The following is a 14,039-nucleotide window of genomic DNA, read 5'->3' on the forward strand; positions in this document are numbered from 1 at the left end:
CAGCACTCCGTGCCTCAGTTGCCTCGTCTGTAAAATAGGGGTGCTCCTCCCCCTGTGGACAGGTTGACAGCCTAGTCCCTCAGGCCAGTTTTCCCCACAGTGTTCGGGGTTACACGAGGCTTGAAGCCCCGTGAGCCGTCTGTTCTGGGGTAGACAGTAGACAGCAGCTAACCCTCAGCCTCACCTTCTCCTGGCGAAACCACCCGTCCTCTCAGCGAACACTCAGCCAGGCTCCAAGTTCATCTGTGACTTTAATGGGTGGACAAGCAGATGGTTTCTGTGGTCCCCCTGGATTGGAAGCTGGGGAGGGCACTCCTCCCAGCCTGAAGGCTGGCCCCCAGTAACCGGCAACCTAATGGGATTGCAAGTGGTCTTAAAACCATGTAGTCAGGGGGTGGCTTAGTCGGTTAAGCAGCTGAGTCTTGGTCTGGGCCCACGTCATGATCTCCGAGTCCTGGGATCGAGCCCCGCATTGGGCTCCACGCTCAGCATAGAATCTGCTTGAGATTCTCTCTCCGTCTCCCTCTGCCGCCCGCCCCCCACCCCCCGCTTGTGCATGCATTCTTCCAAATAAATAAAATCTTTAGAAAAAGGAAAAAAAAAAGAGTTTAAAACACGTGGTCAGGGGCACCTGGGTGGCTCAGTTGATTGAGAGCCTGAGTCTTGGTTTCCGCTCAGGTCGTGATCTCAGGGTCATGAGATGGAGCCTGTGTCAGGCTCCACGCACAGCAGGGAGTCTGCTTGAGATTCTCTCCCTCTCTCTCTGCCCCTCTCCCTACTCATGTGTGCGCTCTCTCTCTCTCAAATAAGTAATAATTTTAAAAAACAAAACCAAACTATGTAGTCAGATTTCCGGGATGGAAATTCTTCATTTTGTGATTTATCAGTGGAGAAGGAAAGGTTTAGCACCTAAATCTAGACCTGTAGTACCCATTAGCAGTGGGGCCGACTTCAGTCACTCAATAAACAAATCACTCAATTGTAAATATGATTCTGAGTGCCCTGCCCCCCATGCATACTCCCCACGTGCCCTCTGCCCCCTGATCCCTGGGCCCTGCGGGGATTCTGGTTGGTTCTGGGCTCATTTCCTGCCCATTTCCTGCCCACTGGCCTGGGAGATGACCTGTGTCTGTAAGAAGGAGCAGTTAGTGAGACCAGGATTTCCATGCCCTAGAGCGCTGGAGAGCTGGCCCCTAACTGTCCCGTGGTGAATTCCTCTGGCTCTGGGGCAGAGAAAGAGACCAGGAAAAGCCCACCTGCGGCCAGGTGAACTGGGCATGGGCCCACACCACACACACACACACACACACACACACACACACACACACACGACTAATAATCTATGAAGGAAAATACGAAACAAAGGAGGGGGCTCTGGCCCCCAGTCCATGAGAAGTGTCCGTCCATCACGCAGAGGCTCCTGCTCAGAGAGGGGTGAGAACGGTCAGGAGGGTCGGTCTGCTCCATACTTGAGGGTGAAGTCTCTGGCCTCTCGGGTGAACAGCTCAGGGTTCTGTACCAGCAGATCGGCGAGCTCCACCCGAACCGGCTGCTCCAGGTCCGGTCTATTCACCAGCACGCTGAGGGCCTCCAAGACTGGGGAGAGAGGCCAGATCAGGACAGCAGGATGAGAGAAAAATCCTGGGAAGCAGGCGATGGCAGCCCACCGCAGATCCCCCGGCATTCCACACTCACTCCGCGGGGGACTCCCAAGGAGGTTCCATCTCTCAGGATGAGGCTGACTCTATGACGAGCCAAGTGCCCCTCGTTCCTCACTGATGACGCCCAAAGCCCTGACTGGCTACACCAGAGCTTTCAAACTACGTTCTGTGGCTTCAGAGAAGCTTCCCATCATGGGGGTCAATGAGATAAATGGGGTTTCGGGGTCCCACTCCCTTCTCTGTTTTTCTGTTTGATATTAGGATTCTCAATAAATCAAGTTTTATTTGGGCAAAAGGGTTCTGAGCCTAAAGACTGGAAACCACTACTGCCCCATGGCTCCCGATCTTTCACAGAGGCCTCTGGGAACCCGGTGAAGGCAGTGGTCCATGTACCCGTATGAACACGCGCAAATATGCCGTTGGACATGTTCCACAGTCCCCGGGGACCCCTCCACCTTCTCCCCGGGGATCCTTGTTCCCCAGGCTAAGATCTCTTGAGCTGGTGGGGGCGCCCAGGTGCCTCAGCCTGGGTGAAGCCTCTGACTCTTGATTTCAGCTCAGCTCGTGATCTCAGGTCATGATTTCAGGGTCACGAGATCAAGCCCCGAGTCAGGCTCCTCTCGCAGTGGGGAGTCTGCTTGAGATTCTCCCCCTCTTCCTCCCCCCACTCTTACCCCCACTCGTGCAAACACACACACACTCTCTCTCTCTCTTAAAAAAGTAATTAATTAATTAACAAAAAAAAAAGCACTCCTGAGCTGGTCCAGAAGCAGGACAGACTGCACGTAGATTGCACTCATGGGCTCTAGAAATGCACCGTCTAATATACAAGGTAGCCACTATCCAATACATGTAGATATCTAAGTTGAAACGCATTAAAATTAACTGCAATGAGGAATTCAGTTCCTCCATCACATTAGCCACTTTTCAGGTGCTCAGTAGCCACATGTGGGAATTGGGAATTGGACTGTGCAGCTATAGAACATTTCCATCACTGCAGAACGTTCTGCTGGGTGGTGCTGTTCTAGAGTCAGCCAAGCCCGGCTTCGAATCCCAGCTCGGCCACTTGCCAGCTGTATGACCGTAGGCAAGTGCTTTACCTGCCACGTGCCCCGGGGTCCTCACCTACTCAGTGGGCGATGAGAGCACCACACATGGGCTTGCTGGGACGGGGTGCAGTCAGTGTGAGAAGCTCCCAGCACAGTGCTCACAGTGCTTACTCGATGTGTACTGCCGTTATCGGGCCAGTCCCCTCGACTGTCATTTAGGGCACTGAGCCTGGGAAGGGACAGACCTCACCAAGGTCCGCAGACAGAGCAGCAGAGCCCTTCCCGCTACAGGCCACTGCTTCTCTCTCCCATGAGCCATAGCCACGCGGCTCTGTCGCACCTGCCCCGGTAGAAGAGCCGGGCCAGGACCAGGTCAGCCAGCCCAGGACCTCAGGACGCATCCCTTCTATCCAAAGGCAGGCTCTGTTGAGACCCGCAATTTTTATCTCCTCTCTTTGGGGCTTTCCTGACTCCAAAACAGTCCCATGACCCCACATCCAGGATCAGTCCCTCCTGTTAGGCGAGGCCCAGCCCCACCTTGGCAGGTCTTGGTGTGAGGCTTCCAGTTCTCACGGCTGGTGATGGGCAGGCAAACCCGTCCGTTGTGGCCCACGTTGGGGTGGTAGATCCTGGTGGTGAATGTCACGGTAGGGGGCTTGAACGGATAGTCCTCAGGGAAGTCGATGCGCAGGTGGAAGGCCTTGAGGTTGTAGGGGGGTTTCTCCTGTGCAAGAGAAGGGGTCAAGCTCTGCTCCAAGACACACTGCTCTGAAAAGACTGGTTTCCTCCTAGGGCCCTGGTCTGGCCCCTCCTCTCCCCACCTCACCGCGGGCCCCCACGCACCGTCTGCTGCACTCCCGGGTAGGACCGTGAATGGACACAGGCAGCACCGGCACTCACTTGGTGACCGAGCCACAGATTCATGGAAGAGTCACAGAAGAACACTGGCCTGGGAGGCCCCAAAGTCGGATCCCGGCCCTCACCCTGGGCCTGTTTCCTCATTGAAGACGGGGTCCAGTTTGACTAGACGAGCTCTAGGGACTCTCTCTGCTTTTTTTTGGTTTTTTGAAAATTAACTTTTTTCCAGTTTTATTGAAAAATAATTGATAGACATCACTGTATACATTTAAGGTGTACAGCGTAATGGTTTCATTTACCTATACGGTAAAATGATGAGCACAGTGGGTTCAGCTAACGTCTCTCTTCTCAGAGAGATACAATAAAAAGAAAAGAAAAAGAAGGGGGGGCTGTGGCTCAGCTGGTGAAGCATCTGACTCTTGGTTTCAGCTCAGGTCATGATCTCGGTGCCCTGGGATCAAGCCCCTCGTCAGGCTCCCAGCTCTGCATGGAGTCTGCTTGTCCCTCTCCCTCTCCCCGACTTCCCTCTCAAATGAATAAATAAAATCTTTAAAAAGATAAAAAGGGTTAGATTGGTAAATATTGTGTACTTTACCATGATAAAAAAAAAAAAAACTTTTAAAAAAGAAAGAATTCAGGGGCTGGAATGACAGGTTGCCAGGAACCAGTAGAAGGTCTTCCAGACTTCAAGCAACCTGAAGACTTTCCTGGGCACCTACCCCGTGCCACCTTGTGTTAAGGGCTTGACACACATTAGTCCATGCAGCACAGGGTAGGGTGACATGAACTCTGGAGCCCCCCGCCCCTCAGTAAATCTTGGCTTTGCCATTCTCTAGCTGTGTGACCTTATGCAAGTAACTTAACCTCTCTGTGCTTCCATATGAGAATGATAACAGACTTCTTCCCAGAGGTTATGTGAGGACTAATTTATGTTAAGGGCTTAGAGCAGGGCCTAGCACACAGAAAGCACTATCTTTGTGTCAGCTAATAATGGTAAGGGTTATGAAAACTCACCACTATTAGCCTCTGTATTATGGTGAGGAAACTCAAGTTCAATGTCTGTAACTTGCCCAGGGTCACAGTGGAGCACTGGATGGGAACCCAGCGCCAGTGACTCCGTCTCCACACATGAGCTCTAGTCTATGCTCCTAGAAGAGGGGAGCCCTGGAACTCAGGTGACCCCAGCACAGAGCCCAGGGGCTTCTGGCTGGTTCCAAAGCTCCAGATCCTTTCAGAAACTTCGTTACTGAGAAGACAGGACAAAGACAGCCAGAACGACATACGGATGTAAGCCCAGGGTCAAGGTCGTACGAGAGATCCTCTTGGTTAGCAGAGGACAAAATGGGAGCCAGGGCGGTCCTGGGTGTGTCTGAGATAGAGGGGATGACCACAGGGCAGAGAAGGAAAAGGTCTCAGTGTTCCCATTTTTGATTAAGAGGAGCTTGGGGCCTGTAAAGTAGAGACAGGGCCAAGGGTGAGGCCTCAGGAAAGGATGGGAGAATGTCCATGTGTCCTGTCTACAGGGGTTCAGGCCGGGCTTCCTGGGTGCTAACAGAGGAAGGAGACCACGGAGCCTTGGAGCAGGGCCCTGGGAACCCATCCCAGCTCTGCCTCGAGCCCGTGGCGTGGCTTGGAGCTCCTCCGCGAATCCGTTTCCTATCTGTAACATGAAGAAGTTGGACCCGACAGCTTCATACTGTACCCTGGGTTAGCTGAGAAAGTCCTATTTCCCTGGGGTTGGGGTTTAGAAAGTGCACTCGGCTATTCTTCCAGCTTGGCCACCTTATGCTGTGCGACCTTCTGCGCGACAAGTCACTCAACCCCCTTGGCTTCCATTTCCTCAACTGTGAAAAGATGTCAGTCTTCCCCGGTGGGGTGGTTGAGAGGATTTCAGCAGGACAGCTCATGCGACGTCCTGGAAACAGTGCTCGGGCCACAGGGGTTCTCAGTGAATGGGAGCTCTTACTATGAGCTTGCAAAGGCTCCTCCTGCTGTCAGCTTTTTTACAAGGTGACAAGTGGGGCCACCTTACTGAACGTGTATATCGAAACTGAGCTCTTCTTTTTTCTTTTTTTTTTTTTTAAAGATTTTATTTATTTATTCGACAGAGATAGAGACAGCCAGCGAGAGAGGGAACACAAGCAGGGGGAGTGGGAGAGGAAGAAGCAGGCTCATAGCGGAAGAGCCTGATGTGGGGCTCGATCCCATAACGCCGGGATCACGCCCTGAGCCGAAGGCAGACGCCTAACCGCTGTGCCACCCAGGCGCCCCGAAACTGAGCTTTTGAGGGGCAATCTGTCAGCTCGTCCCACAGACCAGAATCTGGGTTCTCCTTCCCCTGCCCGCCAACCATGCCTCTTTTATGGCTCCACCAGGCACCGTTGGGCCCCCTTAGCTGGCTGTTCTGCATCAATCCTTGGTCCCCCAATCCCAGATTCTTCCCACCTAGCATGCTTGCTCAGGACCCCTGTCTGGCTGGAAGGTCTCTGGTTAGTTCCTGGGGGCACAACTACTGTGCTATTGTGATTTATAAGAAAAAGATACTTGATCCTTCAGATATATTTCTCATATATAACTGGTCTTTGTCCACAGTGCCTGGCTCACAGCTCTCAAAACCCTTGGAATGTCTTTTGTTATGTTAATGAAATGGCTTTTGGAGGCTCCTAAGGACGGGGGTGGGCGTGCTGTAGGCAGGGGAGCCAACCCTGGGGTTAAAGGGTTGGAGGGGAGAATGGCTCCAGTTTAATCGATGATTTAATCGATTGTGTTTATGTAATAAAGCCTCCATAAAAACCCAAAAGGGCGGGGTTCAGAGAACTTCTGGGCTGGAGAACAGGTGGAGGTGTGGGGAGGGTGGCGTGCCCAGAGAGGGTGGGAAGCCCTGTGCCCTTCCCCCATGTCTTGCCCTGGCCTCTCTTCCCTCTGGCTGTTCTGCTTTATAACCTTTCATCATAAACTGGTCATCTAGGAAGGAAAATGTTTCTGCGTTCTGTGAGTCACTCTAGCAAAGTAATTGAGCCCGAAGAAGGGGTCATGGGAACCTCTGATTTCTAGCCATTTGGTCAGAAGCAGCCTGGACTCGAGACTGACCTCTGAGGGGAGGCAGGACGTGTGTGCCGGGGAAACAGTCTTGTGGGACCAGGCCCTTAATCTGTGGGATCTGACGCTATCTCCAGGTAGATGGTGTCAGAAGTGAGTTATAGAGTAGGACACCCAGCTGGTGTCCTGAGAACTGCTTGGTGGTGGGGCAGGGGACACCCCTCCACACAGTGGAATTGTGCTCAGACCAGAAGACCAGCCACCTTGGTCTTGACAATCATCAGAGTCCTCTGATTTCACAGTATCCTCTGCAATGTGACCTTCCCCAGGTGTCCCTGTCATCCACCTTCTTCCTTCTGACTTGTTCCCCCAGCTGCACGCTCATCCCTCAGAGCTAGCCTCCTTGGGGATCTAACCTGTCCCTGGAGTACCTTCTCGAACCTTTGTCCTCTGGCACCTGAGGCCCAGAGCAGGTGTCCTCACTTCAAGCTAGGTAAATGGATTGCTTGAACCCAGCAGCCCACAGGACATGACAGATGTCCGCCTTCGGCTCAGGTCATGATCCCAGAGTCCTGGGATCGAGCCCCGCACTGGGCTCCTTGCTCCTCAGAGAGCCTGCTTCTCCCTCTGCCTGTGGCTCCCTCTGCTTGTGCTCTCTCTCTCTCTCTGACAAATAAATAAATAAAATCTTAAAAAAAAAAAAAGTCCAAATTCTAAATAATCAAAATGAATTGTTCTCTTTATATTCCAAAGAACTACCATAAAGTTTCACTGTTTTAATATTTATGTCCATGTAACTAGAGGTGTGTAGATGACTCCCCACAGAAAATATCGTCAGTCTATTAATGATAAAATAGAAATCTTGCACTCAGACAGGTCTTCTAGAATACTGCTTTCAGGGGGAGATTTTACTGAGAGAGCTCTAATAAATGGAGAAAAATCAGAATAGTAGAGATGCGTTATCTCGGTTGTCATTCGTAACAGTCGTTGTCTGGTCACTATATTATACACCTGAAACTCACATATCATTCTCTGTGAACTATACTGAAATAAAAAACTATCCTTGTCTGAAATATGATCTTTAAAAGAAATCAAAATACATTTTAGGTTGGAGAGGGCAAATTCCGCCAACTGTGAAAAACAGGCAGTTTATCCCCACCTCTCGACAAAGGCCCAAGAGATCTGTTTTCTTCTTTCGAAGCCGTTTGTCTACTGACGCTTCTGTGGTGGGCTTGGTGACACTGGTTTGAGGAAAGAGTCTCCTACTAAATCCAGAAGTTTTTTTAGCCTCTTCATTAGCCTGCTCTGACCTCAGAAGCAATCAATCCAGAGACCTCCACCAATGACTGACCTCCAGTCAAAAAGGGGCTCTAAGGCAGGGGAGACTCTGGCCCAGTCCTAAGCCTCCCTGCACTTGCCCCTGGCCCGTCCCCCCTGGTCGAAGGCCATGGTTCCCGGGGACACTCACGGGCAGGAGGAGCACATGCCACACCAGGACGTCCGAGTCGTCGCTGAACAGGTCCCGTAGGTACGGCGGAAGCTTTGCCTGAAGATCTTCCAGCTCCTGGGGGGTGGGGGGAGTCACAGCGGTGGGCAGGTAGCTGGGCTCCCCTCCTGCAGCCACCCGTCCGCCGATCCCAGCAGCAAGCTGTCCCAAGTCCCAAAAACGACATCCTCAGGGACAGAAGCTGGCAAAGTCAGAGCCCTCATTTACTGAGCCCTTAGAATGTACCAGGCACAGGGGCGCCTGGGGAGCTCAGTCGGGTACGTGTCTGACTCTTGATTTCGGCTCAGGTCATGATCTCAGGGTCGTGAGATTGAGCCCCCCTCCCGGGGGGGGGGGGGGGTCTGGCTTCCCGCTCAGCAGGGGGTCTGCTTCTGGCCCTCCCCCTGCTTGCACACACTCTCTCTCACTCTCAAAAAAATAAATAAAAAAATTTTTTTAAGATTTTATTTATTTATTTGACAGAGCACGAGAGAGCACAAGTAGGGGGAACAGCAGAGGGAGAGGGAGAAGCAGGCTCCCCACTGAGCAGGGAGCCTGACGTGGGGCCCAGGACCCTGGGACATGACCTGAGCTGAAGGCAGACGCTCAACCAACTGACTGAGCCACCCAGGTGTCCCAATAAATAAATCTTAAAAAAAGGAAAAAAAAAAAAAAAGAATGTGTCCAGCACAGTGCTGAGTGTTTTAAGTGACTTATGTGTCTTAAGCCTCACCAAGCTCTGTAGGTACCAGGTTGGGGAGGGGGGGGCGGGGAGCAGAGATAAAGATCCTTCTTTCCAGACATTAGTACCACTTGGGAGTAAACTCTCTTTGGAGCCTTTCCTCCTAAAACCAAGATACTACACACTGTACCTCTGTCCTCTTGCTCTCCTCCTGGAGCGACACAAGGTCCTGATTCTCTCCCCCCCTTGCCCCCCATGGCAGCCACTGCATGACGACAGGCCCTTCCAGTGCTCATGGCAGCGTGGACAGCAGAGACAAACTCCTCCAGGCTGGGGCTGGAGAAGGGAGACGGTTCAGGGAGCCTGCAGCAGAAGAGAGCTCTACACACCAAGCAGAGAGCCAAGGGGACAAGGAGTGACTCACATGCCCACCTCCGCCCCAAGATGTAACACAGGCACCAGGACGTCACGGCATTCTCCCTCCGGCCCATCACAGAGCATCCGCTATTGACGCTTGAGTGAGAAGGACCCAGCCCTCAAGACCCTCCCTGGAGGAACGGCAGAACCATGAATGTGACTATGCGAAGAACGTGTGCGGATGGATACACACTGGGGAAGAGCAGGACAAGGGAGCACTGAGCCAGGCCATGCAGAGTAAACAGGGGCCTGCCATGCAGAGAAGGGGCGAGGCACCAAGCAAGGCGCAGCGCCCAATAAGAGCAAACACGTACAGTGTGCCCCACGCAAGCTTACTAGTTATTGATGGAAAAGGATTCCGTGAGCAAGCACATTGGAAAACAAAGGTAAAGCGGCTCGTGAATCACCAAGATGTGAGCCCACAGCATGCAGTACTTCTCGAACATATCTGACCAAGGAACCCCTTTCCCCTTTTGGGGTGCCATCTTGTAGGACAACAGACCTTTTCTTTGGAAAACCAAACAACAATAACAAGTAAAAAGACATTCAAGGGCAGGCCATTTTCCTTTGGAACACCAAATGGGTATAAACCATTGGTTTTCAACTGGGGGCAACTTGACCCCACCTCACAGTGGACCTTGGGGTGGGGTCAAATGCCTAGAACCATTTTGGGTTGTCACAAATTGGGGAAGTGCCATCACCTTCTAGTAGGCAGAGGCCAGGGATGCTGACAGACATCCTACAAAGAATTATCCAGCCCCAGATGTCAACAGTGACAAGGTTGAGAAATCATGGTATAAAAAAAGGCAGACAGAAAGCTCAACCCCAGTCCACAGTATGGGAGGGGCTCTTCAGACTGTGGACCATGAGAACTTTCCCTGCACCCCCAACATAGAAACACAACCCTGGCCCCATCGCCTATCTCTCAGCCCATATTCTGTCTCTGTTCATACCCACAAACTGTTTCTCGTGCCCCTCAATTATTTTTCACTCCAAAAGTAGGAGCATCTTTTCCCATGAGTCCTAGCTGCAGTATCATCTATGACTCTTTGGCAGGAATGGAGCCCTAAGTCAAACAGACCTCTGGAGTGGACATTTTCCCGGCTTCACTATAACTGGGATCGCTTGGGCTTTTCTGTTGTAAAGGAGTTCCGCCAGAAGATTCTGTAAGGGGGTGGGGGAATGGGATAGGCTGGTGATGGGTAGTAAGGAGGGCACGTATTGCATGGTGCACTGGGTGTTATACGCAACTAATGAATCGAACTTTACATCAGAAACCAGGGATGTACTGTATAGTGAATAACATAATATAATAAAAAAATTAAAAAAAAAAAAAAGATTCTGTAAGCCCGAGGATACTGAAACCCAAGCTAGGACACAAGGCTCTTTCCTAAGACCAGCTAGGAAATCACCTGACTCAGAGGAAAAGAAAATGAAAGTAAAGAGGCCACTGGACAAGCCTGCGTGTTGGAGCCCCACCAACCTGGGCTCCAATTCCAGCCCCATCACACCCTACTGGGTGCCCCTGGACAACCGACTTATTCTCTCTGAGCCTCAACGTCCTCATCTGTAAAATGGGGGTATAAGATTTATCTCACAGAGTTGCTGTGGGAATTTCATGAACTACTATAAGTGCCTGGCACTTCGTGGTGCCAGTGTGAAAAAATACTGGCTCCTAGCTCTTCCCCTTGGCTAGAAGGACCTTCTGCCCCGTTTTGTTGCTAAGCTCTAGATTTCAGTCCTTCTGGGCTGAGCCAGCTCTATGCCCCAATCTGAGACCCTCTATCTCTCAAAGGTGGAGAGGAGCCAGCAGCCCTCCTCACCCCCTGAAGCCTGTCCCCGCTTTACACACTGGAGGGGCACTTTCAAGACAGTCAAAGTCTGGGACATGTCAGACCCATTTCATCATGCCCAAGTCCCGGCTCCACAGCAGTCCTTCAAACACCCTGGGTTTTCCCACCTCTTGGGGAATTTGTCCCCCTCCCATCCTCCCAGATCTCATTTCAAATTGTGTTCCTCATTGGAGGGGCACCTGTGTGACTCAGTCGGTTAAGTGTGGACTCTTGATTTCCCCTTGCTAGGGTCATGATCTCAGGGTTGTGGGATCGAGCCCCCAGCTTAGGCTCGGTGCTAAGCACGAAGTCGGCTTGGGATTCCCTCTCTCAAATAAAAATAAATAAATCTTCAAATTGTGTCCCTGGTTGGAAAGAAAGCTCAAGGGGGGGGGGCAGATTTTTGCTCATCTCTGCCTCCCTACTTCCTAGAACAGGAGCCAGCACATAACAGGTTTTCAAAACATTTGTAAAAGGAATGAATGCATGCCACCTACTCCAGGACGCCTTCCAGCTCCGCCATGACATCTTTTCCGTCTGAGAACACCCAGGGAACTTTGTTCCTGACTCCTACTCAACACCCCATACTTCTCAGGACTCCAGAAATGTAGGTACCCAATTTCGGGGCGGGGCATGAGCTACTCCATGGCAAAGACCTTGTTCTCAGTATCTCTGTTCCTAACACACACACAAACACACCCCGCACCCCGCCCCAGCAGAGCGCCTGGCTCCTAGAACCTTTCCAGCACCTCCTAGAGACGCAAGCAATTGTTATCACAAGTTTCTGGCAGGAGAAAAGAAACCGAAACCAGTTCGGCCCAAGCAGAGCCGGCTCATCCCCATGCCCAGCACAGCCCTGGGAGGCAGCGACAGCCCCGCTCGAGAGCCCCCTCCCCACGGCTTCCTTCAACTCCCTCTGCTGCCCCTATCGCAGACCCCCTCGTCCTCCGGACGGGGCGGCGGTGACAGCGACAAATAACCGCGCTCCGAGAGCCGGGGGGGGGGGGGATGCAGGGGGCAGGACAAGGGAGGCAAGGGGAGCCATGAGAAAGGGGTCGCCCGACCGCCGTTACCTTCGCCACCCGCTTCATGGCTGTCATCTGGGGACCGAGCTTGGGGGCTTCTGTGCGCTCCAGCAAGACTGCAGTCTGGCGCGCCCCCTCGGAGCGCCCCGCCCCCGATGGCCCCGCCCCCCGAAAAAGCCCCGCCCACGCTGCGCCGAGGACTCGGGTTCCCTCGGTCCCGCGCTAGGAGCTGGGATCCGGGGACCCGCTCGCGCGCGGCGCTGCCTGGCCCCCCGCGCCCGCTGGGGGCGCCGTGCACCGGGCGGAGAGCGCTCGGGGCGCGCTGCGGGTCCGCACATCCGGGTTCCAGCTGCAGCTCCGGCGCTGGCGGCCGCGCAGGACCCCTCAGCCCCACGGGCGCCTCCGTGCCACCTGCAGGACACACTCTCCGGGAGTCAGCACAGGCTGCTCGCTGTGCCAGCGCAGCCCCGCCGCAGGTCGCCCGCGGCCTCCGCCCTCAGACCGCCGCCCTGAGCTGCTGGAGCGCATTCCTGGGGCCCCGCTGGACGAGCCACTTACCCGCCCTGGGCCCAGTGCCCCGTCTCTAAAAATGGATGGGGGATGGCGTGGACGACATCCCCTCTAGGGCCGCTCCCCTGGCAGCTCGGGTCCTTTGTGGTGTCCGGCAGCATTCGCTGGTGGGGACCGCAGGGACGCTCCTCCCAGGTGGCGGCTTCTGTGCAGAGCACCGCAAGGGGGCGTTGTTGGACCCATTCCTCTCGCTTTAGGGGTTCCGTCCACAATTCATTTGGTCCTTGACTAGGTTTAATGTTTAAAATTTAGTGTTTAACCACTATGTGCTAATTTGGTAAACATTTGGGTGGCGGGAGCCCCAAGATGGACTTCAGGAGCCTCTCTTCGGGGGAGGCTGCTCGGCCTCTCTTATTTTACCACCGGTCCATTACAACAAAATGGGCCTACCATGTGCGCCCCCGACACACAGCTTGGGGTCCCCAGCCCTCTGTGCAAGGACAGAGACCTTTCCCCTAGCCGGACACCGAGACCACCATGGAATAGCAGCCCCCGAGCACGGAGCAGCGTCTGGGAAAGAATCTCCTAGTAACATTGGACTCCTTGGGAGGACTGAACACACCTTCCTCACTCCGACCAACCCCTGTCCAAAGTCCAAATGAGGAAGAAAATCGGCATAGTTTGAGCACATGTTTTGAGTTCTCAGCTCTGTACCCCACGTAGTTTTTATGTAAGTGTGTTAGAACCAAGTAACTTCTCTGCTCAGATGTGGGATGCATTTGCAGAATGATTAATTCTGTTTAATTCAATTCAATAAACTGAGCATCTTCTATAGGTTAGAAGTGACTAGGAAACTGACAGGTGAGGGAAGAAAGGTTTGAACTCACCTCTGATCATTCATCTTCGTTAATAAGCACTTACTACTGAGTGCCAGGCCCTGCCTTTGGGGAACACCCTGATGAGAAAGTGAGGTCCCTGGGGCGCCTAGCCGGTTCAGTCCATGAAGCATGTGACTCTTGATCTTGGGGCTGTGAGTTCAAGCTCCATGTTGGGTATAGAGAGTACTTAAAAATAAATCTTAAGTAACTAAATAAATAAAGTGGGGTCCCCTGTCCTTGAGGAGCTCTCAGGCTATTTAGACAGAGGGAAAGAATGCAGTTGCTGTAGTGCTCGATAGACTTTGTACAGCGGAGGAATACACGCCAGTGACTAGATCGGAGAGAAGGAAAAGGGTTCTCCTATTGGGAAAGACAGTATTCCCATTGCTCTCAGGGAACAAACTCAGACATCTCCGTTCCTCCAACCCAGCACATTCGCTCCTGGGCAGGCACCAGTCATCATTTTAATATTTGTTAGTATTATTTTTACTACTATTAACATTGTTTTTTAAATTTACTGTGCTTTTCTTGGTAACGTCCCATAACAGACTCCCCATCCCCATCTTTCCTCTTTAGCTGAAGATGGATTTAAGGTGGTGGCT

General features: G+C 52.7%; 1 protein-coding gene across 4 annotated transcripts; it reads right to left on the reverse strand.

Annotated features, from left to right (window-relative positions):
* Positions 1 to 232: 232 nt before the first annotated feature.
* Positions 233 to 12,191, reverse strand: UBE2L6 (ubiquitin conjugating enzyme E2 L6). 4 transcript variants are annotated; one of them, XM_044379780.3, is made up of 6 exons: positions 12,098 to 12,176; positions 9,200 to 9,323; positions 8,966 to 9,111; positions 8,076 to 8,171; positions 3,248 to 3,434; positions 233 to 1,596 (listed from the first exon to the last, which is right to left on the reverse strand). In XM_044379780.3, exons 3-6 carry the CDS (start codon positions 9,044 to 9,046, stop codon positions 1,445 to 1,447), a joined length of 516 nt encoding a protein of 171 aa, XP_044235715.2. In that variant the 5' UTR covers positions 9,047 to 9,111; positions 9,200 to 9,323; positions 12,098 to 12,176; the 3' UTR covers positions 233 to 1,444. The 4 variants fall into 4 exon arrangements, with proteins under 4 accessions (XP_044235715.2, XP_044235714.2, XP_026342950.2 ...); XM_044379779.3 differs by lacking the exon at positions 9,200 to 9,323 and having other exon boundaries at positions 8,966 to 9,156; positions 12,098 to 12,171; XM_026487165.4 differs by lacking the exons at positions 8,966 to 9,111; positions 9,200 to 9,323 and having other exon boundaries at positions 12,098 to 12,191.
* Between the last annotated feature and the right edge of the window lie 1,848 nt (positions 12,192 to 14,039).

The sequence above is a fragment of the Ursus arctos genome, unplaced genomic scaffold, assembly GCF_023065955.2.
Source record: "Ursus arctos isolate Adak ecotype North America unplaced genomic scaffold, UrsArc2.0 scaffold_23, whole genome shotgun sequence".
Lineage (NCBI taxonomy): Eukaryota > Metazoa > Chordata > Mammalia > Carnivora > Ursidae > Ursus > Ursus arctos.

Coding starts and splice junctions, on each gene's coding strand:
- UBE2L6 (XM_057317232.1), bottom strand. CDS start 12,124: ATGACAGCCATGAAGCGGGTGGCGAAG. Junction 8,256..12,097: donor CCATGAAGCGGGTGGCGAAG/GTAACGGCGGTC, acceptor GACTTGGGACAG/CTTGCTGCTGGGATCGGCGG. Junction 1,597..3,247: donor TCACACCAAGACCTGCCAAG/GTGGGGCTGGGC, acceptor CTCTCTCCCCAG/TCTTGGAGGCCCTCAGCGTG.